At 40.3% G+C, this 27,061-nt stretch overlaps 1 protein-coding gene across 3 annotated transcripts in view; it reads left to right on the forward strand.

Annotated features, from left to right (window-relative positions):
- DCDC2 (doublecortin domain containing 2) overlaps window positions 1-27,061 on the forward strand; it is a 202,203-nt gene that overhangs the window by 161,495 nt on the left and 13,647 nt on the right. For all 3 annotated transcript variants that reach the window (XM_008993891.4, XM_035294775.3, XM_035294776.3), the window contains one exon: window positions 10,286-10,386. In XM_008993891.4, the coding sequence (XP_008992139.3) occupies window positions 10,286-10,386 (101 nt within the window). The remainder of the gene's footprint in view (window positions 1-10,285; window positions 10,387-27,061) is intronic.

Consider the following 27,061-nt stretch of genomic DNA (forward strand, 5'->3'; position numbering starts at 1 on the left):
TGTCACGATTCCTCACCTGTTTCTGACCAGGCAACTCTATTTCCAGGACACTCCCTCAGCCCTGTGCACCCCACTTGATGCCTAAAACCTCTTAATTGCTCTTCATTATCTTTACACTCAAGTTCACATTCATGGTCACATCAGAGAGCCTTACACCCTGCCACTCCTTAGCCCTGACAGCCTGGCTGCTGCCACACAGATCTGCCTACGGGTCTCTGAATACAACCCGCAGTGCCTCCAAGCCTTTGCATATGCTGATTTTTCTGTCCAGAATCCCTTCCTCTGCTCCTTAATGACTAAGTTACCTTGTCTTTTGATTTGCAGCTTCTGTCTGTCTCAAGTCTTCTCTGACTCTTCCCCTTTCCCCAGTGTCTTTCCTACTTTATGCACTGTCTTAACAGCTTATGTAGGCTTGCATGCTACGCTTATCATTCTGTGCTGAGTTTTCCATGTAACTCCCCCAGTAGATAATACCGAGGTCAGTGTCTTGTTCGTCTTTCTGTGGCTGGTGTCCAGCACATGCCTGAGCGTGAGGTGGCTCAGTAAATGTTGCATAATAAGAAAGGGATGAACACGAATTTTTCAAGGAATTTAAAAGAGTACTTCATTTGTTTGATGATGAACGGTAGCTCTACTGATACAAGGTCGTTTGGGGGTAGTTGGACCAACCAGCAATAAGAGCAGAAATTGTGAATTTTAGGCCAAATAAGTAACTCCAAATCACTGGGGTGGAAAAAGGAACAATTCAATTATTCCGATGAACAAAAACTAATTTGCAGTGTGATTTTTATAAGGATGCAAAATTAGAAAAGAAGAATTAAAGCTATATATACTTGTTGGTTTAGGTAAACCTACTCAGAGGTACTTAATTATTTTCAGTCCCACTTATTGGATATAGACTTTAGAAATCATATCAAAATTTATATAGGTTATGAAACAAGTCATGAATTATACATATCAAAAATATGTGCTTTATTCTTTATACTCTGAATATTTCTGATTGTGGTGAAAATCTGAAATATCTGTATCTAGAAATAAGGAAATAGAAATGTAGGAATAAGAACAAAATTACCTGTGATCTGGGGAAATCACTGATAATAATCCCACTTTTGTTTTCTGTCTACCCTTAGAATATTTTGCTACACCTATTTAAAGTGAACGCTAAATAACTGCGGTGATTAAAATCAATTCTATGCAAATAGCTAATAGTCAAATGTATACTCAATTGCGTAACAGAGGAGATTCAATACCCTGAAGTGGGAGTCAGAGAACAGAGAGAAGCAGATATTTCAAACTTCAGTTAAGAAAACTTAGCCTGTACAAATGTGTGGATAAAATTATCTTTATGTAATATTATAAACTGCCAAAGAAAAATATGATGTGTTATATTCTTGTTTCTATGAAGAGATTCCATGTGGAGAAGATTAGTAATGAAGAAACATTTGGACCTTTGGGTTGTATCACTGTACTCAATTAGAGGCACTCAGAATGTTAGCTGTCATTCGATTAGTGTTTCAGTCTTCCTTATGATGATGTTTCCTATATTTAATCCAGAAAGCTGGTGCAAAGAGGTATATTATATAAGTTGTGACCGGGATCGCAGGGGAGTTGGCTAATACCCTTTTATAAGGAAGTGTTACGACATGTGAGCCTGCTCTTCCTCTCTACCTCACTACTTGCCAAGCCTCACAAAGACCCTATCCTCCTGGGTCACTTTTCCGGACGGGCTTCCATTAATTTTCAGCGACATGCTGTGATGACAACGATCTATATCTGTAAGAAGCTGTATAAAAATTCAGTATATTTCACACGTGAATGTAGTTCACATTAGCACTAAGCTAATGAAAATTATTTTTATATCACCTTCTTACCAATTGTAATTCTGCCTCTGGTGACCGATGTGACAGAAGAGTCACATAAAGAGTATTGCCTTATAAATAGATTGCCTTTTTTTTCTTCTTAGGATATAATTTTATATATTCAGTGTCATAAACTCCTTGGTCTCCACATTTTTTGCCAGTACTATGCTGGTTTTAATGAGCTACTTTTAAAAATTAATACATTTTAAAGTTGATTCAACAGTTTTATTGTTATAGGCAGTCTTAGTGATGAATTGTAGTAAAAGAGTTTCTAGTTAATATAGATCTAAGATTTCTAGAAAGTATTTAGAACTGGCCATTATATTATTTTTCTTATTTATCCTGATAAATCTCAATCAGTTTCAAACACTAAAATACTAAAATAGGGATCACAATACCATTTAAGAATAATTTAGAGTAATTTTGGTGAAAAAGCAAGAACGGTAGGCTTAAATTCTGATTATCTTTAATTACCTGAAAATTTCATTAATGATTTGGTAACTTTTAAAATTTGAGAACATGAAAGAATTGCAATATTGTTAAACTGAAATGCTGTTGAGTTGAAACAAGGAAATGCTTTCATTTCAGCTCTCCTAGTTGCAGCAAAGCTGAAAACACACAAGCATTTATTTCATGTTTCAGTAGGGGAAGCAGATTCCTATTTGTTAGGAACAATACAGTGCTGACATGACTTCCCTACCTCAGCATCTCTGCTTTCATTCTGTAAGCAATAAAATTCATAAGGGATAAGTAAAAAATAATTGAGGAGCATTTTTACTTTCACTAGAGTGTTTGTTATGGCTTTACTGTGTAATATACACTAAAACATCTGTTCACATTCAAAGCAAAAGAGATGAGACTGAATCTGGGTGCAGTGTGCCTCCAAGCATTGCGTCCGATCCTTCACGTCGTAATTGAATCAGGGCAGTATTGTGTATCAAATTTATCCTTGCTTTTTAGTTGGTTAGCAAATGGCTTTTACGACAGAGGTTTTTAGGGCAGGGTAAGACTTAAAAAACAGAATCCCTTTTCTCTGGCAGATGTGTGGCTGTTGGATTGGTGGCAGTGTTTTGCAACTTGTGGAGACTGAGAAAGAGAAGTAACTGTTAGGGACGGAAAATAAAAGGCAGGGGGCTCAACGGAGGGTTTTCTGACCACTGTCGTTTTAGCAGGAGGAGCAGAGGGTATCTGAAAGGCCTGTTTTTGCACAGCAGGTAGCTACAGGACTCAGAAAGTGGGTCTGTGGTGGCCATTGCAGATGTTCTCTCTAGAACAGCGGTTCTCAATCTTTTTGGGACCAGGGACCAGTTTTGAGGAAGACAGTTTTTCCAGGGGTGTAGGGGGATGCTTCCGGGATGAAACTGTTCCACCGCAGATCACGTGGCATTAGTTAGACTCTCGTAAGGAATGTGCAACCCTGATCCCTTCAACCCTGTGAACTGCAAGGGCACGCGCAATTCACAGGAGGGTTCACGCTCCTATGAGAATCTGCTGCTGCTGCTGATCTGATGGGAGCTGGAGCTCAGGCAGTACTTCTTGCTCATCTGCTGCTCACCTCCTGCTGTGCAGCCCAGTTCCTAACAGGCCGCAGACCCCTTCCAGTCTGTGGCCTCGGGAGTTGGGGACCCCTGCTGTAGAACATAATTTCTGAACACATGTTGTATCATTTTCCTGTTGCTGTTGTGACAAATCACCACAAACGTGGTGCCTTAAAACAACACAGAATTGTTACCTTACAGTTCTGGAGGTCAGAATTCCAAAATGGGCCTTATAGGATTAAAACCAAGGTGTCATCAGGGCCGTGTTCCTTCTGGAGGCTCTGGGCAAGAATTCACATCAGTGCTTTTTCCAGTTTGTTCAGGCTGCCTGCGTTCCTTGGCTTGTGGCCTTTCCATCTTCAAAGCCAGCAATGGAAGCTCAAGTCTTGTTTGCACTGTTTCAGTCCCGCTCTGAGCCTCCTTCCTGTTTTTCACTCACAAGGACCCTTGTGATTATATTGGGTTCACATGAATAACCCAGGATTCTTTTCCTGTCTCAAGGTCAACTGCTTGGCACCCTTAATTCCATCTGCAACCATAATTCCTCTTTGCCGTGTAATATAATATGCTCACAGTTTCTTAGGATCAGGATATGGACATCTTTGCCAGGTGCATTATTTTTCCTACTACCCTTAACGTAATTTGTTCATCCCTGTGTACGTTGTACCTCAGTCTGTCTCTTCAGTTCCCTTCATTTCCCCTCCCTACTCTCCATCCAAATGCTGTACTGCCAAGTGTGGTCAGATTGGGGCAAAACCTTGTAAGAACACGAAGGATTAATGCACTGAGCTAATGGCTAAGTTGTTGTCTACATTCTACTTCAATACAGCAAATACTTTTTTAGTGTACACTCTTCCTTCTTTCAGCAAATACCTTCTGAGTGTCTTCCATGTACTGAGCACCTGTAAGTGCTGGTGATGGAACAGTGAAAAATATGGACAAACTGCCTGATCTCTTGGAGCTTCCACTTTGGTGGAAACTGACACACATGGTGAGTGCAAGGCAGAGAATTAAACCAGGGCACTATCAATGAATGATTGGCTACTGGAATTGGAACACAGAGGGTTTCCTGAGATCTGACTGGCAATGTGAAAATGGGGAAAAAACTTTTAAGGCGCAGACTGTATGGAGAACAAAGCCATAAGGTAGGAAAGAGCTCTCTAGTGAGGAACAGATCAAAGGTCTGTAGAGCTTGAGTTTCATGTGTGAGGAAAAAGAAGTACACAGTGTGGTTGGAGGAGGAGTCACGTGCCAGATCACTTCTCTGTAAGCCGTGGTAAGGAACTGGGATTCCATATGTGATGGAACGATGTTGGAGAATTTCTAAGCTGTGGAATTAATTAAATACTTTAAAAATAATCTATTAAGAGCACTTGGCTATTATATGGAGGATGATTATGAGACAGCAAGAGTGGAAGAAGAGAGAGACTAATTTTGGTGATTAGACCAAGTTGGGAGTAGAGATCGAAATAAATGAATATATTTGAGATAGATTTTTAAAAGGAGATTGAATTGAGAAGACTTGACAATGAATGGATATAGAACCTGAGGTCAGAAAGGACGTAATGATAATTCCCAGATTTTCGGGTTGAGAAGTGGTGCCATTTCCTGGGATGGGGAATCTGGGGAATGAGCAGTTTAGGATGGGGAGCTAGAGTTCTGTTTTGACCATGTTAAGGTTGAGGTGCCTATTGACAGCCAAGGTGGAGTTTCAAGGTAGGCAGGTAGATGGAGATACGTGTTTTGGAACCTGTAAAGAAGGTTGAGGCCGAAGATGTGCATTAGAGAGCCATTGTCACATTAATGGTTTTCAAACTGAGGTTGCCATGAGGTTAATCTAAAAGTAAGTGTGTAGATAGAGCAGCTGGTTCACTGTACAGCTCTGAGGCGGACCAATACTTAGAAGTTGAATAGAGGAGGATGGCTTGGCCAAGGAGACTGAAGAGAAGCTTCTGGTAAAACCAGGACAGTGAATGAAGATGCGCACACCCACCCACTCACCCACACCCTGAGATCGGCTACATTAAAAGCTGCCGAAAGATCAAGCGAATGAGATAATAAATATTGTCATAATTATGCTCACTGATAATTTTGACAAGAGAAATGGCTTTGGAGTGCTGTTTAAAAGATGGACTAGCAAGAGCTGGGGAAAGTGTGGGGCTGAGGAAGAGACCACGACTCCAGACAGCTAAGCACTAGGTGCTCTGCATTCCGAGATGGTGGGCATCCCATTATTACTTTCCCCAAGAGCCCACTTTTTCTACCTAGAGAAAAGTTTACTTTTATCTGGTACACAGGCATTCTGTTGTTATATTTACTGTGTACAATTTGTTTTAGAGGAAGCAAAATTGCTAAAACTCAAGACATTTCATGAGCAGTTGAAAAATCATACTGATGCTTACCAAGAGGGGACTCAGAACTCTTGAACGTGTGCAGAACTATTATAGGCACACCAGAAAGTTCACAGGCGGGCAGAGTGTGGCAGAAAGGATCACTCACCTGTTGATATTAGTATGGAGTAAGACTAAATTCCTGTTTTTCTGAAAATCCCGAGTGACATTAAAACTGCTTCTGTGTCTCGTTGGGGACGACACACCTCAGCCCTAGGTGCCGCTCACCCTTGGTGAGCTGTGGTTAGAATAGCTGATGTTGCTGTAGCAATAACTAGATAACCATGGCACAAAATAACGCTGTCACGATCTAAATCCACAACTTTACTGTGCAAGTTTAAATTAGCAGTAATAAAAGGAATGTGGTAAGGTTCTGAAGTGCTCAAATAATGTTACCCTTGATAAAAAGGAAATACTTTTGCAAACTTCTCATGGAATCCATCCTTGCAAGCAGGTATTTTAATTTTTCAGTGTTTTATCTTTGACTCCTGCCATGAAATGTGTCTTCAGTTGCTTTTAATGATGGCACTGACAGAGGGGTTTTGGCATATGGCATTGACATATCATTCAGATTCTTTTCCACTGCAGTTTGGGCTTGTTGGCAATTCTTTGGTGTCAAATGATTTTAATTTTCTGATGTAAGGCCTAATTTGCTTGTGAACATTCACAATGGCCCACGGATCTCGGCCCTGGATGAAGTGTATACACATACAGACCCTATTACAAGTAATACTTGCAGACAATGCCAAAAATCTGGTGTTTACATAATGCTTTGTATTGTTAGTTCAGTTTAAGGAGCCTGTCAAAACCTGTTATGAGGCTGACATTGTGCTAGGCACCGTACAGAAATTGTGGTCTGTGCCTAAAGGGCTTGTGGTCTAGCAAGAAGGGGGCAGAACTGGTAAAATAAACGGATTAAAGTAAGTGTGATCATGAATAGATGAAGTATGTGGAAGAAAGAAGCAGCGCAGAGGAGGGAGCCGTTGCTTCTGTGTGGTCGTGGGCTCACAGGATAAGATCAGAGGAGATTTTCATGAAGACATTGACAGCTGAATAAGATTTGAACCGTGAGTAAGACTCCTGATGGGCAGCCACCCAGGGGCAGGGCAGAAGCGGCAAACTAGACATGGAGTGTGTAGGGTGAGACATGAAAAACCACTGCAGGTCCGTGACCTGCCAGTTTTTTGGCCCTGACTGCATGTGGGCTGTGACCGAAATCACTCCATTTGATGAATAAAGTCCAAGGTGAAATTGAGGGGATGTCCATGGAGTTGAAGAGTTGGAGTATACGAGGGTGCAGAGTACTGGTATTGAAGCTACTCATCACATGGTACTGAAGTTACTCAGATGGTAACATACAGGGTGGGTCAGATTTCCTTTTAAATGAAGTAGAAGAGAAAATTAAAGAAGAGGCTAAGGATTCCTTGGAATTAATTGTATCAAAACCAGGATGCAAGTATGCCCAGGAGATGATTTTGGAAGGGGGAATTGAATGCTGGGCATGGTGGGTGAGGATACATGGGTGTAGGGGTGCCCACAGCAGGAGGGGAACCAACGTGTGAGAAAGAGATTAAACTGCTGGGACTTGTGTTTTGTCTTACATTTCAATAAATCCTAATCGAGGACTTACTGTGTGCAGTGCGCCATGCTTATTCTTGGGAAACAAACTCCTAAGATAGGAAAGGAGCTACAGGGTATGAATGTGGAAGGGGAAACAGCTCATGTCTCTGTGATGGTCTCTTTCCATGGGATGCCAAACCCTCAAGAGCAGCGCTTTCATATTTTCCAGAGTGAGTAGTATGCAGTAGATCTTAATGCATGTCCACCTATCAATCAAATGAATAGCACCTGCTCATTAAAAATTTCTATTTTGCATTATTCATTATTGTCCGTTGATTATGACACCACAACATGCAGCTATTTATTGTTTTCACGTAACGTTTAGTGTCCTGAAAAATGCTCATGATACAGTTTTGAAGTAAAATATGATTTTTTTTTTTTTTTTGAGACAGAGATTCACTCTTGTTACCCAGGCTAGAGTGCAATGGCGCGATCTCGGCTCACTGCTGCCTCCGCCTCCTGGGTTCAAGCAATTCTCCTGCCTCAGCCTCCCGAGTAGCTGGGACTACAGGCGCACACCACCATGCACAGCTAATTTTTGTATTTTTAGTAGACACGGGGTTTCACCTTGTTGACTAGGATGGTCTCGATCTCTTGACCTCGTGATCCACCCACCTCGGCCTCCCAAAGTGCTGGGATTACAGGTGTGATCCACCACACCCGGCCCAAAAAATGATTTTAAAAATTACATGTACAGTAAGATCCCAGTTTTATGAGTGAATGTGTGTGTGTGAGAGAGAGCGAAAGACATGGAGTGAGGGAGGGAAGGAAAGAATTGTCAAAATATTAGTGATGACTGTCTCTGGGTCATGAGATTAAAAAGACATTTATTTTCTTCGCCTTCCACGTTTTCTAAAATGTGTATAAACAATTTATAATCAAAGATACGATTTAAAATATTTTTTTTCTCTAAAAATTAATATTATTCTGCCTTTAATTTTATATAGCATTTATAGTAAAAATGAAAATCCTAGTAGGTGTATCACAAAAGCCTTTCTCGCTGTGCTGCCTTTTTTTGATCACTGTTTATCCTTAAGAATTTCTTTCCGATGTTAATTGTTTTGCTCTGTGCTGCTGATGGCAACGGCTTAAACATTCTGCTTCCCTGATAAACAGCACCCTCCCCCCACACCTGCGGCCAACATTGAAAGGAAGTCTCCGCATCCTCTCTTTGTGTCACTGTGCACAGCACTGAGCTTTGCTTGTCTCTTTGCTGTTCATATCCTTATGGTTGTCATTTTCCATTCCAGTGCCCTTTCCATTTTATTTTATTTGTTATTATCGATCGTATTCTTCTTTTCTGGTAAAATGCTGCTTCTAAAACACGTCTGCGAACCATTCGTAGCTCTGCTTGGATATAGTTAAACATTTCATTGAATGTATTAAGACTATATTCCTTTGGTATCTGTAGTCCTCTCTTTGTACTCTCTCTGCAAGCAAGTACAACATTTGGACGCAAAATGTCATTCGAAAAGTCATGTGCGTAAGTCATAACTGTAGTCTATTGAGTTCGGCATCTGACTATGACGGTTGTTTTCCAAGGTAGTTTCAGAAGGTAGAAATGAAGGTCAAACATACTTATTTCTCTTTACTCTTTCCCTCCCTTCCTCTTTCCATCCTTCCTTCTTTCCTTCATTCCTTCTTCACTGGCCTGTATATTTTCAGCTTCCATAATACTCTGCCATCACCCTTACTCATCATTCACCTTATTTATTGGAGGTGTGTTTGTCTTCTCATTGGAGTGGAAGCAACTCCACATGTCATTCATATCTTAGGCTGTCTCCTGGGTTCACATCATGCCTTGCATATGGTTAGTCCTCAACAAGTGTAAAAATATATCTTACATTTAATTAAGAGTGACTTCATAGCTTTAGCAATATGAAAGATATATATATATATATATAAAATATGTCAAATAATTATGCTCTGGGAGACAAGCTTCTATTAGAGAAATAGAGGCGGTTTTAAGACAAAAGATAAAAATATATTTTCTAGACTGTAGGGTTAATCAAATATTGTAATACATTACCAGGGAAGGAGGTAGAATCTCCACCCCTGGAGAGCCTTAACAATTGGACAGAGAAGACATCTGTGAAAATGGCAGAAGCACTAAACCTGTCTTGAGGCAAGTTAGGTAACAGGACGACAAATGCTTCTGCGATTCTTTGATTACTTGGCCTGAAGAAGAGAAGGCTGAGGGGAGACATTAAACTACTTCAGATATGGAAAGCAGCTATTATTGCTTTCCAGAGGAAAGCAAATTGAAGGAGTTTAACCTAAAGTCAGAGATTTAGTTTACATTTTATAGTTAAGGATTTAAAGTCATAGGTTGTGAAAAGCTTGTAGAGATCTGCAAAATAAATGATACTGATTTTTTGGTGAGATATGGAAAGTCAACTCTAGGATTCTGCTGCAGTGAAAATACTTTTTAATAATACTCGGAATAGAGAGAATTATTCCAATGCATTATACTGAGTGTACAGCATTCTCTTGGGAAAGGTAAATTTCTAAAAGTAGTATTTTAAAGCACCAAGCATTTTCACCGTTTTGTGGACAGGAGGGGGAACGGGGATGTGAATTTCTTCCCATCTCAATGCCGTACAAAGGGCTACATTAGTAAGTCAGTAGCCAAAGGGTGAACAGGAGCTTTGAGAGACTTTACCCTGTGGGATCAGCCTTGTTTTGACCCCTGGATGTTTTCTCAATGAAAATGTGAAACAGTTGGGGTGGGGTAGTCGTGGAGGGGGGCACAAAAATACTATCAACTAAAGAGCGAACCAAATATCTATTAAAAATAAGTATTTGATTGTAATGTCTGAATTCAGCCACAGGATGTCACAATTGGATTTTGATTTTCGCTGTGTGTTTGTCTCAATAGATGAAGGCATTTTCAAAGCTGGAGCAGGGAGGTCTGAAACCCGGGGGGCAGCAGAAGTCCAGGAAGATGAAGATACTCAGGTCGAGGTTCCAGTTGATCAGGTAACCTCCATGCCTAAAAAAATGTGTATAAGCCAATTGTGACTGTTTTTCTTTCAAGTTTTGTGTTATCTCCTACATACTGTTCCTATACCTGCATGAATTAAACCCTCTAACATACTGTGTGGCTGATCAACCTTAAAAACATGACAAAACACCCTTCCATTCTTTATCCTACTATTCCTGTGAAGAATAGCCATTTAGACCAAGTCTTTTTTGTAGAGTTGGGGTTTCACCGTGCTGGCCAGGATGGTCTCAATCTCCTGACTTCGTGATCCACCTGCCTCGGCCTCCTAAAGTGCTGGGATTACAAGCATGAGCCACCGGGCCCGGCCTAGACCAAGTCTTTTTTTTAAATTACAGAAAATGGTATATCCTAAATAAAGAGCACTGAAGAACAAGATGGGATGGGTTTAGGTATGAGATAAATAGTGATAAAGTTTGATACAAAAAAGAATATTGTTTTGAGATTGGCAGCTGAAAAAAGTCTTTACTCACTTAGAAAAGGATTTTTTATGCTCATGTACTCCAAAACCTAAAATCCAATAAAAATTAAAAAAAAAAAAAAAGAAAAGCATTTTTTAAAATTGTATTTTAAGTTCTGGGGTACATGTGTAGAATGTGCGGGTTTGTTACATAGGTGTACACGTGCCATGGTGGTTTGCTGCACCCATCAACCTGTCATCTACATTAGGTATTTCTCCTAAGGTTATCCCTCCCAAATCCCCCCACCCCCTGACAGGCTCCGGTGTGTGATGTTTTCCTCGCTGTGTCCATGTATTCTTATTATTTAACTCCCCTTTATGTGTGAGAACATGCGGTGTTTGGTTTTCTGTTCCTGTGTTAGTTTACGAAGAATGATGGTTTCCAGCTTCATCCATATCCCTGCAAAGGACATGAATTCATCCTCTTTTATGGCTGCATAGTATTCCATTGTATATATGTGCCACATTTTCCTTATCCAGTCTGTCATTGATGGGTATTTGGGTTGCTTCCAAGTCTTTGCTATGGTGAACAGTGCCGCAATAAACATACATGTGCCTGTGTCTTTCTAGTAGAATGATTTATAATCCTTTGGGTATATACCCAGTAATGAGATTGCTGGGTCAAATGATATTTCTGATTCTAGGTCCTTGAGAAATCAACACACCGTCTTCCACAATGTTTGAACTAATTTACACTCCCACCAACAGTGTAAAAGAGTTTCCTATTTCACATCCTCTCCAGCAGCTGTTGTTTATCTCATTGTGTTTCTTATTTACATTTCTCTAATGACCAGTGATGATGAGCTTTATTTCATATGTTTGTTGGCTGCATAAGTGTCTTCTTTTGAGAAGGTTTTGTTCATATCCTTTGCTTACTTTTTGATGGAGTTGTTTTTTTCTTGTAAATTTGTGTAAGTTCCCTGTAGATTCTGCATATTAGCCCTTTGTCAGATGGATAGATTGCAAATATTTCTCCCGTTCTGTAGGTTGCCTGTTCACTCCGATGTTAGTTTCTTTTGCTGTACAGAAGCTCTTTAGTTTAATTAGATCTTATTTGTCAATTTTGGCTTTTGTTGCCATTGCTTTTGGTGTTTAATTCATGAAGTCTTTGCCCATGCCTATGTCCTGAGTGGTATTTCCTGGGTTTTCTTCTAGGGTTTTTATGGTTTTAGGTCTTAACTTATGTCTTTAATCCATCTTGAGTTAATTTTTGTATAAGCTGTAAGGAAGAGGTCCAGTTTGAGTTTTCTGCATATGGCTAGCCAGTTTTCCCAACACCATTTATTAAATAGGGAATCCTTTCTCCATTGCTTGATTTCGCCATGTTTATCAAAGATCTGATGGTTGTAGATGTATGTGTGTGTTATTTCTGAGGCCTCTGTTCTGTTTCATTTTCTGTATATCTGTTTTGGTACCAGTATCATGTTGTTTTGGTTACTGTAGCCTTGTAGTATAGTTCGAAGTCAGATAGTGTGATGCCACCAGCTTCGTTCTTTTTGCTTGGGATTGTCATGGCTATATCGGCTCTTTTTGATTCCACTTGAAATTTAAAGTAGTTTTTTCTAATTCTATGAAGAAAGTCAGTGGTAGCTTGATGGGAATAGCATTGAATCTATAGATTACTTTGGGCAGTATGGCCATTTTCACAATATTGATTCTTTCTATCCATGAGCATGCAATGTTTTTCCATTTGTTTGTGTCCTCTCTTATTTCCTTGATCAATGGTTTGTAGTTTGGAAGAGATCCTTCACATCCCTTGTAAGTTGTATTCCTAAATATTCCCTTTGTAGCAGTTGTGAATGGGAGTTCACTCATGATTTGTTTCTCTGTCTGTCTATTATTGGTGTATAGGAATGCCCATAATTTTTGCACATTGATTTTGTATCCTGAGACTTTGCTGAATTACTTATCAGCTTAGGAGATTTTGAACTGAGATGATGGGGTCTTCTAAATACACATTCATGTCATCTGCAAACAGAGACAATTTGACTTCCTCTATTCCTATTTGAATACCCTTTATTTCTTTCTCTTGCCTGCTTGCTTCCAGAACTTTCAATACTATGTTGAATAGGAGTGGTGAGAGAGGACATCCTTGAGGTGTGCTGGTTTTCAAAGGGAATGCTTCCAGCTTTTTCCCATTCAGTATGATACTGGTTGTGTGTTTATCATAAATAGCTCTTATTATTTTGAGATTCGTTCCATCAACGCCTAGTTTATTGAGGGATTTTTTTTTTTTTTTTAGTATGAAGGGATGTTGAATTTCATTGATGGCCTTTTCTGCATCTATTTAGATAATCATGTGGCTTTTGTCATTGGTTCTGTTTAGGTGATGGATTACATTTACTGATTTGCGTATGTCAAACCAGCCTTGCATCCCAGAGAGAAAGCTGACTTCATCGTTGCAGATAAGCTTTGGATGTACTGCAGGCTTTGATTTTCCAGTATTATATTGAGGATTCTGGCATTGATGTTCATCAGGACTATTGGTCTGAAATTTTCTTATTTTGTTGTGTCTCTGCCAAGTTTTGGTATCAGGATGATGCTATAAAACGAGTTAGGGAGGAGTCCCTCTTTTTCTCTTGTTTGGAATAGTTTCAGAAGGAATGGTACCAGGTCCCCTTTGTACCTCTAGTAGAATTCGGCTGTGAATCTGTCTGGTCCTGGGCTTTTTTGGTTGGTAGGCTATTAATTACTGCCTCAATTTCAGAACTTGTTATTGGTCTACTCAGGGATTCGACTTCTTCCTGGTTTAGTCTTGGGAAGGTGTATGTGTCCAGGAATTTATCCAATTTTTTCTAGATGTTCTAGTTTATTTGCATAGAAGTGTTTACAGTATTCTCTGATGGTAGTTTGTATTTCTGTGGGATCAGAGGTGATATCCCCTTTATCATGTTTTATTGTGTCTATTTAATACTTCTCCCTTTTCTTTATTAGTCTGGCTAGTGGTCTATTTTGTTAATCTTTAAAAAAAAACCCAGCTCCTGTATTCATTGGGTTTTTGAATGGCTTTTCGTGTCTCTGTCTCCTTCAGTTCTGCTCTGATCTTAGTTATTTCTTGTCTTCTGCTAGCTTTTGAATTTATTTGCTCTTGCTTCTCTGGTTCTTTTAACTGTGCTGTTAAGGTGTTGATTTTAGATCTTTCTCACTTTCTCCTGTAGGCATTTAGTGCTATAAATTTCCCTCTACACACTGCTTTTGCTGTGTCCCAGAGATTTTGGTACATTGCGTCCTGATTCTCACTGATTTTAAGGAACTTACTTATTTCTGCCTTAATTTCATTATTTACCCACTAGTCATTCAGTGTTCAGTTTCTGTGTAGTTGTGTGGTTTTCAGTGAGTTTCTCAATCCTGGGTTCTAATTTGATTGCACTGTAGTCTGAGAGATTCTTTATTATGATTTCCATTCTTTTGCATTTACTAAGGAGTGTTTTACTTCCAATTATGTGGTCAGTTTTAGAATAAGTGTACTGTGGTGCTGAGAAGAATGTATATTCTGTTGATTTGAAGTGGAAGGTTCTGTAGATATCTGTTAGGTCTGCTTGGTGCAAAGCTAAGTGAGTTCAAGTCCTGAATATCCTTGTTAATTTTCTGTTCTGTTAGTCTGTCTAATATTGACAGTGGGCTGTTATAGTCTCCCACTATTATTGTGTGGGAGTCTAAGAACTTGCTCTGTGAATCCAGGTGCTCCTGTATTGGGTGCATATGTATTTAGGATAGTTAGCTCATCTTGTTGCATTGATGCCTTTACTGTTATGTAATACCCTTGTCTTTTTTGATCTTTATTGGTTTAAAGTCTATTTTATCAGAGACTACAATTGCAACCCCTGCTTCTTTGTGATTTCCATTTGCTTGGTAAATATTCCTCCATTCCTCCATTCCTCCATTCCTTTCCTCCATGTCTTTGCACATGAGAGGGGTCTCCTGAATACAGCACACTGATGATGGATCTTGACTCTTTAACCACTTTGCCAGTCTGTGTCTTTTCATTGGGGCATTTATGGTTAATATTGTTAGGTGTGCATTTGATCCAGTCATTATAATGCTAGCTGGTTGTTTTGCTCTTTAGTTGATGCAGTTTCTTCATAGTGTCAAGCATCTTTACAATTGGGTATGTTTTTTCAATGGCTGGTACCAGCTTTTCCTTTCCATATTTAGCGCTTCCTTCAGGAGCTCTTGGAATGCAGGCCTGGTGGTGACCGGATCTCTCAACATTTGCTTGTCTGTAAAGGATTTTGTTTCTTCTTCACTTACGAAGCTTAGTTTGGCTGGATATGAAATTCTGGGTTGAAAATTCTTTTCTTTAAGAATGTTGAATATTGGCCCCCACTCTCTTCTGGCTTGTAGCGTTTTGGCAGAGAGATCTGCTGTGAGTCTGATCGGCTTCCTTTTGTGGGTAATATGACCTTTCTCTCTGGCTGCCCTTAGCATTTTTTTTTCCTTCATTTCAACCTAGGTGAATCTCATGATTATGTGTCTTGGGGTTGCTCTTCTTGAGGAGTATCTTTGTCGTACTCTCTGTATTTCCTGAATTTGAATGTTGGCCTCCCTTCTAAGTTGGGGAAGTTCTCCTGGTTAATATCCTGAAGAGGGTTTTCTAACTTGGTTCCATTCTCCCCGTCACGTTCAGATACACCAATCAAATGTAGGCTTGGTCTTTTCACATAGTCCCATATTTCTTGGAGGCTTTATTTGTTCCTTTTCATTTTTTTTTCTCTAATCTTGTCTTCATGGTTAATTTCATTAAGTTGATCTTCGGTCTCTGATATCCTTTCCTCCACTTGATCCATTCAGCTATTGATACTGTGTATGCTTCATGAAGTTCTCATGCTGTTTTTCAGCTCCATCAGGTCATTTATGTTCTTCTCTAAACTGGTTATTCTAGTTAGCAATTTGTCCAACCTTTTCTCAAGGTTCTTAGCTTCCTTGCATTGGGTTAGAACATGCTCCTTGAGCTCGGAGTAGTTTGTGATTACCCACCATCTGAAGCCGGCTTCTGTGAATTCATCACACTTATTCTCCATCCAGTTTTACTTTCTTGCTGGTGAGGAGTTGTGATCCTTTGAAGAAGAGGTGTTCTGGTTTTTGGGATTTTCAGCATTTTTGTGCTAGTTTTTTCTCATCCTTGTGGATTTATCCACCTTTGGTCTTTGATGTTGGTGACCTTTGGTTGGGGTTTCTGTGTGGACATCCTTTTTGTTGATGTTGATGCTGTTGTTTTCTGTTTTTTAGTTTTCCTTCTAACAGTGAGGCCCCTCTGCTGCAGGTCTGCTGGAGGTCCACTCCAGACCGTTTGCCGGGGTATCACCAGCGGAGGCTGTAGAACAGCAAAGACTGCTGCCTGTTCCTTCCTCTGGAAGCTTGTTTCAGAGGGGCACCCACCAGATGCCAGCTGGAACTCTCCTGTTTGAGGCTTCTTTTGATCCCTGCTAGCAGGTGTCTCCTCATCAGGAGGCATGGGGGTCCGGGACCCACTTGAGGAGGCAGAGCTTGAGTGCTGGGAGATCTGCTGCTCTCTTAAAAGCCAGCAGGCAGGAATGTTTAAGTTTGCTGAAGCTGCACCCACAGCTGCTCCTTTCCCCAGGTGCTCTATCCCAGGAAGATGGGAGTTTTTTCTGTAAGCCTGTGACTGGGCTGCCACCTTTCTTCCAGAGATGCCCTGCTCAGGGAGGAGGAATCTTGAGAGGCAGTCTGGCAGCAGCTTTGCTGAGCTGCAGTGTGTTCTGCTCAGTTTGAACTTGCAGGCACCTTGTTTACACTCTGAGGGGGAAAACACGCCTACTCAAGTCTCAGTAATGCTATTGCTCCCCTGTCCCCAAGTTCAAGTGTCCCTGGTCAACGTCAGACTGCTGTTCCAGCAGTGAGAATTTCAAGCCACTGGATCTTAGCTTGCTGGGCTCCGTGGGGTGGGATCCGCTGAGCTAGACCCCTTGGCTCCCTGGCTTCAGCCCCCTTTCTAGGGGAATGAACAGTTCTGTTTCACTGGCATTCCAGGTACCACTAGGGTATAAAAAAAACTCCTGCAGCTAGCTCAGTGTCTGCCCAAAAGGCCTCCCAGCTTTGTGCTTGAAACCCAGGGCCCTGGTGGCATAGGCACCCAAGGGAATCTGCTTGCTGCAGGTTGTGAAGACTGTGGGAAAGGCGTAGTATTTAGGCCGGAGTGTGCCATTCCTCATGGCACAGTCCCTTGTGGCTTCCCTTGGCTAGAGGAGGGAGTTCCCCAACCCCTTGCACTTCCCAGGTGAGGCGATGTCCCACCCTGCTTCTGCTCGCCCACTGTGGGCTGCACCCACTGTCTAACCAGTTCCTAAGAGATGAGCTGGGAACCTCAGTTGGAAATGCAGCATCACCCACCTTCTGAGTTGATCTCTCTGGGAGCTGCAGACCAGAGCTGTTCCTATTTGCCTGTCTTCAGAAGAGCATTTTTTAAAAATGCCATTATGTTCTTGTCTTTAGGGTCCTTGAAATTGTTGTGGTTGGAATTTGTTTTCCATAAAGAAATTGCGTATATAAATGCAACTTAAGTGTTTGCTATGTGTGTATTGATTTTCTTTCTTAGGCCAGTAAAACACTGTACTTTTAGGAGTTTGTGTGTGTGTGTGTGTGTGTGTATACACATACTCACATGTGCTTGTAGAACGGACTAAGTAGTGTTAATTTTGCTTTTTAATATAATTCAGCAAGCTTCCCTACAGTTCTAAGTAGAGGTTTGGAGTTTAGGTGAGGAGGGGGAAATAATAATCCTAGACTCAGGGGAATGGGGAGAAGTCACTAGGAACTTGTCCTCTGACTACTATATGATATTTCTTTTTCTAAAAGCAAATTTCACAATCCAACAAATTCCATAGATAATCTTCTCCACTGTATTTGTCTTAACAGTGCAGCAGAGAAACTGCTGCTTGATTATTCCACAGGCATTTTCTGCAAGTGCCGCCTTCCTGATGAAAAGCCTGACGTGCTAAAAATCACGCAGATTTCAAAAATCCAATTTATTATCCAGGATTAGTTACAACTAATAATTTTTTATAAACCAAAGTTAGAAGTATTTTTTTCCTGAGGGAAAATGAAACTTTAAGTCTTCCGTGAAGCTATAATGAAATGTTTTAAGACAAAGCAGAATGATCACGATCACGGTATATACAACACTGATAACTGCGGAAACCAAGACTAATTTATATTCCAGAGTTACAACATCAAATATTAAGAGAAAATCACAGCATTATTAGCGAAAGAGAAATTTCTCTGTTAATCACTTACTTAACAGCTTGCAAATCAGGGAGAGAGATTTCTTTACCTTTACGTTTGATGAGCCTCAGGAAGGGGAGCTGGGAGGGAAAATTGATCTCTGATACTACCTGGACAGCCTTGGATGCGTGTCTGCAGGGCTTGATTTCTTATTTACCTTGTGAGCGCTAGCTTACTAAAATGTGGGTGTGCAAGAGATACTGAGAAACCAACTGGTAAACGCTGGGCAATATGAACAGAGTGATGTCTGCTTGAAGAAAACGAAGCCAGGTAACCAAAGGTTAGAATTACCCTCTTCTTGGACTCTCTTGGTCATCACACTGGGATTGTCCAGTTTGTTTGTTCGGTACAAGGTGCTTATGGAGTCAGGTTGGAGCCATTCTCTATGGTCTGCTGACGTTTACACCCTAAGCAGCTATATTCTACATAACACGAAAATCTAAATGAAAGTGTGGAGAAATTAGATGAAAGCCCATTTGTGTCATTACAGTAAGAGCAACTCTGCAACAGGCCACGATGGTGATCGGCATTCAACAGTTGCTACCATTGCTTAAGTACCTACGGGGTGGCAGGCACTGGACTAGGCATTTTTATTTATCTCGTATACTTGGGAAAACAACCCTATAAGATAGGTCTTATTGGGGCTGGGTGTGGTGGCTCATGCCTGTAATCCCAAAATTCTGGGAGGCTGACGTAGGTGGATCACCTCAAGTCAGGAGTTCGAGAACAGCCTGGACAACATGGTGAAACCTGGTCTCTATTGAAAAATGCAAAACATTAGCTGGGTGTGGTGACGTGCGCCTGTAATTCCAGGTAACTGAGAGGCTGAGGTACAAGAATCGCTTGAATCTGGGAGGCAGAGGTTTCAGTGAGCCAAGATTGTGCCACTTCACTTTAGCCTGGACGGTACAGGAAGACTCCATCTCAAAAAAGAGCCAGATAGGTCTAAATGGTCTCTCTGTATCCATGTGTCTATAAATATATAAAGGAAGTGAGCTCATGAAGGTGAAATTACTTGCTCAAGGCTGTATCACATTAATTAGAGGAAATGGGACTTAAATGAAGTCTGTTGAACTTAAAGACAGAGGAGTGATCTGAGGGGAGAGCATTACATTAAAAAAAGAAAGCCAGTTATTAACCCAGAAAGGAAACAAAATTCTACTTAAAAAAGAAAATATAGTCATGGTATACTACTTGACTTAGCTGGAAAAGGTACTTAAACACACTCCCTCTAAGGTCATTAGCTAGTTAATGTCTTTGGACAATTTTCCTGTCATCTAAATGGTCTGTGTTGTAATTTTAGTCAAAGGGCCATGAAGAAGGAAGAGAGAGAGAGAGAGAGAGCGCGAGTGCGAGAGAGAGTGTGTGTGTGTCTGTATGTAAGTATCATGTGCAAATTGGCCAAGTTATTTATCCATTCCTGAGAAGCAGATTGAGTTCTAGAAGTCAGTGTCAAGGCTTTCATTGGGAGGCAGTTCTCCGTGGGTCGGTCTGTTGTGATTTCTGCACATCTTGTAGGCAGAGGCACTGCTGGCCTCTGTTCTGGACCATCCCTTCAGGGATACTTATATAGTGAATGGCTTTGGAAGACATAGAGAGTGACTTCTGGAACAACTGTTCTCAACTGGTGGTGATTTTGCCTCCAAGGAGACATACGGCAAATTCTGGGACCACTTTTGGTGTACTAACTGGGGGAGTTCTATGGGCGTCTAGTTGGTGGTGGCCAGGGCTGCTGTTAGTTATCTTGTAATGCACATGACAGTCTTCACAACAAAAAAATATGCAGCCCAGAATGTCACTGGAGCTGAGATTGAGAAACTCTGCTCTGGGGCAAAGGCCAGGTTTCTTTATTGTCCGACATAATAAAGACAATGTCCCCCTCTGGTGTAAAGGTCAGGCAGGTTTACTGCCGTTGTGAAAGACTTAATGCCGTTGACTTGTACACCTAAGAGTGGTTAAAATGGTAAATTTTATGTAATGTATATTTTACTATAGCAATATTTGAAAATAAGTTTGGGTGCCCTAAGCTTGAGGTTCTTCTCCTGAAATGCAAAGGACTGTGTGCATACCTAGCCCCCTTCTCATTGTGGGAATTGGGCCTTGGGCGCAGATGCTGATATTTTGGCTGCTGCTATTGCATGAGCAATAAAGTCCTTTGTCACTGACTCAGTGGTCTCATGTTTTTGGCCAGCACTCATGAAACTATGGCATGCTAACTTGTCTCTTGCTAGCAGAGTACGACTTGAGACCTTTCATAGTCCCTGCTGGCCTCTCCTGGTACCATCTAGCATGTGTGTTTGTGTGCGTACATACAGGTGTATTTGCATGTGTATGTTATGGGGCATTGTGGACTAACTCCAGCTAAGAAAGAGTCTGAGCTCTGCCCCAAGGTCCAAACTCTTTTCATCGGTTAGAGACATGTTAAGGATGATGGATCTGGTAGCACTTCCACACCCATGCCCAAACTGAAGATGTTCACATTCTAGCATGCGTTTGGGGAGGCCAGAACAAATGTGTTTTCCCAGAGGGGAGTTTAGGTCTAATAAGCCTAAGATACTCTTTCAAGAGTAACTGTTTTGTGTATGCATGTTGCAAATCAGTCTGGGGTTGGCCATCAGCAGTGGAACAAGTGCCTGATTAGCTGATGCCTGTGATTATACTCTGGCACTCATGACCCTGTGTCAATATGCTCCGTTTATAAGATGGTGCTTTTCTAAGCTAAGGAAGTAAGAAATGAGTCTGCTTCATTTAGACAAGTAAACTGCCCTGGTAATTAAGGATCAGGCAAGAGAATTCACCATTTCAGAAATGTGGGCCAATAATTATGAAATAACCAAATACTCAATTGTATTTTTGGAGTTTAGTTCGACAGAACTGAGCAGAAGATGGAGGTAGTAACTTTGGAGTGACTTCTGATTGTTTTATTGCTTTTCCCATTTGTTGTTGATTTTGACTAGTAAAATAATGAGAATTGAAAAACTCTTTTATGCCAAGTAGTTTCATTAAATAGTATTTAATCCAGCATTATGAACATTAAAACAGTGAAATACTTTTTAAAATTGGAGGCTGTGATATATTCTATTTTCTTATTTGTTTAAAATTTATTTCTAATAAAAATTGTACACGTATTTTTAAATGCCAATCAGTTCAACAAAGATTATAACAAAAATAGCAACCATTTGCCACGCCCCCCTCACCACAATTTCTGTTTCATAGAGTTACCTGATTTAAACTAGTTTAGCTATTTCTTACAGAATACTGCTTTATTTCTAATCTGTTCCCCATTTTAATAGCTCTAAGGCACGTGGTTCTTACAAGTGATAGCATCTCATAGTTTAATTTAAAATTATTTTAATTAAACAAATTTTTAATTTAAAAATTATTTTATTTTTAGATGTACATAAAAGAATGGAGATCCCTTTAATTGAGTAGTATCTCAAATTTGAAAAAAGTCTTGATTTTATTTGTTTTATTAACTTTCTTGATTTGCCTTGCTTTGTATATTATCTTGATTTATTAACTTTTTATCTAATTACTATGGAAAATGATGATTTAGATTTTTTTTTTACAAAACCCTTCCCCACATCAAAAATAAGGCCACATACATTCAAACACATACAGATGCCTTTCCCTTTCTTTTTTCTTTCCACTATCATTTTGTAATACTTTTGGTTGAGTTCGTATTTGTACATTATTTCTACTTTGTAAGTATTATTCTTAGCTGAGCCATTTAGTGTACTCTAGTCATGTCTCCTTTCTTGGGTAACCCTTTCCCATCTTGCCTCCGTTAATCATTGACTATTTTTTCAGTTGCTTTGTTTTCTACGTACCTGTTACTTAGCCATCCCCAAACTTTGCAAGAACTTACTGTCTTCTCCATAAATTCATACACAATCAGTGATACTGAAATACTGAAGTCTTTATTTTTTTCTCGGTCCCTCCAGTCCACCGCCTCAGGCTGGTAGGTTGTTCTCTAGATCTGCTTTTCAGAGTTGTCCTGGTATTTTTCTTCACCATTATTTTGAGAACTTCCTTTGCTTCCTTGGTGGATGATTCTTATTTTTTTGGATTCTGTGTCTTCTCTATCTTGGTTACACCTTCATTTTTTGTGGAACTCACCTCTAGTTGCCTCCGGAGAAAAGCTTCATTAGGAGACACATTTTTCTGAGACTTTGCATGTCTGAAAATGTCTTTTTTTTTTTTCTCCTGTAATCAAACTAGACAGTAAGTATGGTGAGGTATACAGTTCTAGGTTTGATATAATTTCTCTCAGAATTATGAGAGGATTACTCAGTTTTCCTTTCCATTCAGAATGGTAGTTGAGAAGTTTGATGGCATTCTGTTTCTTTCAACATAACCTTTTTTCCTTTTCTTTTTCTTTCTTTTTTTTTTTTTTGAGACGGAGTTTCGCTCTTGTTACCCAGGCTGGAGTGCAACGGCGCGAGCTCAGCTCACTGCAACCTCCGCCTCCTGGGTTCAGGCAATTCTCCTGCCTCAGCCTCCTGAGTAGCTGGGATTACAGGCACGTGCCACCATGCCCAGCTAATTTTTTTGTGTTTTTAGTAGAGACGGGGTTTCACCATGTTAACCAGGATGGTCTCGATCTCCGGACCTCGTGATCCACCCACCTCGGCCTCCCAAAGTGCTGGGATTACAGGCGTGAGCCACCACGCCCGGCCTATAACCTTTTTTTCTTTCTCTGAGGGCTCTTAAACTATTTTCTCTGTTTCTGGTATTCTGAAAATTTCCAGTTATGTGTCTTGGTGTAGGCCTTTTTGCTTATTAGACTGGGTAGTCAATGGGCTTTTTAATTATTAAAATATGTGCTTTCATATATTTTAAGAATTAAAATAAGTAAGTTTTGGAAAAAATTACTATATTGTTTCTTTGATAATTTTCTTCTCTTTATTTCCCTACTCTCTTTCTAGAAGTCCAGGAATTTGAATATAGGGCATCCTAGAGTGGTTATCTAATTGACTCTCCTACTTTTCATCTCTATGGACTTTTTAAAAAACTTTCTCACATTAAAAAAATAAAAGCCTCAACTTTTATCTTCTTTTGATTATTTCTTAGTCATTATATTTTTAACATCTAAGAGCTCCTTCACATTCTCTGAGTGTTCCTTTTTATAGCATCCTATTCTTGTTTTATAAATGTGGTATCTTCCCTTTTCTCTCCTAGGATTGATGCTCTTATTATTTTATATTTTGCTTTCTTAAACTGTGTTTTTTTCCTTCTAAGTTTCTTTTTTAGTTTGTCTCTTTCCGTTTTGATCTCTGTATCCATGTCAGAGTCTTTCCTTGGCTGGTTAGATTTTAGAGTGAGGCATTAAGGACTCAGTGTGCATAGGCAGGGAAGGTGTCACTGTAGGGTGATTGGTTTTAGCCATTGCATTGGCAGACTTCCTCCAGGTTTTAGAATCTGTAAGTATCACTCTTCTGGGGTCTATTTCCTTTGAAAGGAATCTTTCAGTCGTTTGCCTTGTTGATAAAAACCTAGCCGTGAACATTTTGGGATCTGAGAAAGAGGCATGAATCAAGAGATTTATTCTTCTCAGTGTCAGTACAGTGCCCTTGTTCTCAGCTGTACGTGAATCCAGCTTCCCTAAGGTTCTACATCTCCAGAGAGCAAACCTCCCATGTTTCTGAAGGGAGGTGATCTCGGGGGATCTATTTGCTTCTTGTAAAGACTCTGAGCCAATCCACCTAGCCACAGTTATCTGTGCCCCGTATTTCACAGGCAGATGGTGCCTGCATCCCCAAGCCTCCTTCAGGTTTCTAAGCCTGCAGGGGCTTGCCTCTCGGCTTCCTTCTGCAGCCTGGAATTTTCGCTTCCTCAGGTCTGCCGTCATCCATCCATTTGCCCCATAACCATTTGTTTTACTGTTTCCCAAATTTTGTGGCTGATATTCCCTTTCCACTCTTCTGTGTCCTTATGGGCTCATCCTTTTAAAATTGCCTTTACCGATGCTTTAGAGGGACATCTGAAGGGAGCTAAGAAAAAACTTGCATTCGTTCAGTCTGTTGTGTTTAACAAGAAACCGCTTTCATACCGATCCATCGGAGCTGTTTTCGGAGAATCCATAATAGGGATGGCAGCCTGTGACCAAATCTGCTCTGAAGGGACCTTCTTTGCCTGGCACAGGGCTGACAACATGTGTACATCTCTTTAGTAGGCCGTGTGTTCTTCAGTCTACCACAGGCTGCAGCCGTCCCTATTAGCTATTCTCTCTCTTCAATTATAAATGTATAATTGACCTGCCCCCAGGATCTTTTGAGCTTGTGACTGTTGGTCTACACGTGCATAACATAATGCTCTTTTGAAGAATCTGCAGGTTAGAGGCTATATCCAGAAATAGGAGGTTTAAAAACCAAATATGCCCGTTGCCCTAGTTTTGTTCTCCATGCTCTGAGTTGGTCTCGTCATTGACTCTACCTGCTGCCAATGGTGAATCAGCAGCTACCTGCAGCTCCCTTTGTGAAAGGTGAGCAAGATGAAGAGCTTTATATGTTGCTTTTCCATATACGGTAAAATATATAGAAAGGTAAAGGAGGCTGCTTTCTGTGACAGGTCCCCCAAATGGACTTCAGTGAGAAATGCCTTTACTAAACAGAATTATAAAATATTTAGAACCAGAAGGGAGCCTGACTTGAGCTTCTTACTTTGCCGTTGAAGAAACAAAACCCCACAGTGGAGAAAACCATTTTCCCACAGAGACATGATCTCCTAGTGGAGTTAACACAGGGGTCCTGGCTTCAGTTTGGTCCTCTCCTTTCACATCTTAAGGAAGAGAAGTGAGAAGATGAGGGGCTTCTAATTAGCCCATAAAGGGCCATATATTCTATCTAAGAACCACTCAACCTTCACGGCCATTCCTGATCTAAAAGGGATTATGTGGAAATGGTGTCTTAATCATGCTTTATTTTCAGTCTAGTCTCTTACTGAATCCTGTTCACATTAGGCACTGCAAGCATTGCGCATGGCTGCAAGGGTTAGAATCAGAATGAGCAGAGTTCTTCATTTCTCCATGCGTCATCAGTAAGGCTTTTTTTGTGGCATCATGTTTATAGATATGTATGTAAATGATAGAAATGGTGTTAAACATTAAAATGTAGCCCTCAGGGATTTCTGATATAAATCAAAGAAAATCAACATTTACTCGTAACTTGAAAAAATTTGGTGGGGAATTTTTTTCTAATGATGATTAAATATTCTTATGGCATTTAAGTACGTTTTCAGTTTATCATCTATTTTCATATGGGTGTCACAGGAACTGGTGGGGCTTCCGGGTCCCGGGTGAGACGACTTTCAGGCGACTGGCCACAGCTGCAGTCTTCTTCTGTACTTACAGGGTCGTGCCTCTGGATATAACCACCCTTTTTGTAGGTCTTTGTGCTTTCAGACCACGTCTGACCCCGCCCCCCGCCTTTTTTTTTCTGTGAAAGTGAGCCTCTAAAAGCTGAAAACAAGAAGTGGTACTTTGCTATCATAAAAAGTTGAAGCTGATTATTTCAACACACCTCATTCAACTTGGGTAGGAGATGATTTTGGTTTCCATGGGAACAGAAATAATAAAAACAAGTACGATGACTTCTGTATTTTCAGCATCTATGCCTGAATGCTGCCATAAAATCCACAGAAATATCTTCTGCCTCAAAACCTGTAACAAATCCACACAGTTTCCTAGATTTCAAGTGTAGTAAATGTTACATGGAAAAAATGGACATCTAAGGTAGTCTTTTTCATGTTTATTGGTTTTGGTCTCCAATTTCTAGGTCTAGGTTATTTCAGGGACAGAGAAATAATGGGTGTGAATGAGGAGGAGGGCTGGACGGTGAGACAGGACATCTTGACTAAAAAATTCTAACTTGTGCTGTTATTTTTGATAGCAAAGGCGATAAACATTAAAATAATATCCCCCAGGAATTCTGATGTAAATATAGGAAATATCACGGTTACTTCTAAAGTGGGCTGGACATTAGCTGTGGTCGCTCTTTAGACGCCGTTCCCCATTTTCTAATTTTTGCTGCTGCCGTTACTCTCAGAGGTGTGATATGAGTTTAAAGTGTAAGAAGTCATTTGGGCAGCCCCATCTGCCTGTGGAAATAACTTCCAAGTAATTGATGCCTTCAATATTTTGTGGCTGATTTCCATATAATTTCCATATTCCATCTTCTTTCCCCTTACACTCAGGAATCCTGAGTTAACCTTAGTAACTGCATGCATATTCTCTTGAAAACCTGAATACTTAACGATTTCCCCTGAGCCGTCCCCGCCAGGATGTAGCCAGCGATAATAACTACCAGACCTTTTCTGTCTTCCCATACAAATCAACCATTTTCTCAGAATGTCAGTTACAAAATAAATAGCAAGGTACACATGGAGGCAAACTCAGGCAAAATGCACTCAAAATGCCAACGCTGGTGTCATGTTAAGGAGAAAATCTGGCATAGCTTTTCTCATAAGAAATATTAGGAGCAATTACTTAAAAGGTAGAAGTCCTGCCTTTCTTACAAAAAACCTCTGTTTAAGGGTACATATTGTCTGTAATTGTACATGTATTTTTAATCTGTGTAACATGCCCATTAATCTGGTTGCACTCTGGATGCGTGCCAGAGAGGCTGTGAGGCTGGAATCATCTAGGTTTAAATGACTTCTGTGATCATTGTTATACCGTTATGTATATTAGTTTAATGGGGATTTAAGATAGAATAGAATGAATACCCTTTTTTGACTCCAGTGAAACAGAAGAATTGTGCTTTATACAGAGTATACTGTTACACAATTACTCATAGGCATGAGCTGGTCCTGAAGTTTCATGATGTATGTACTCCTTAGAGAAACAATTTCTACCTGAAAACAGGTTCTCTTAAAAATTTTCATCACAAAATTGACTGAAATTTGACATAAATGTCAGAGGGGTGAAGAATTTGAGCATAAAGTATAAACAT

The sequence above is a fragment of the Callithrix jacchus genome, chromosome 4, assembly GCF_049354715.1.
Source record: "Callithrix jacchus isolate 240 chromosome 4, calJac240_pri, whole genome shotgun sequence".
NCBI classification, from domain to species: Eukaryota; Metazoa; Chordata; class Mammalia; order Primates; family Cebidae; genus Callithrix; species Callithrix jacchus.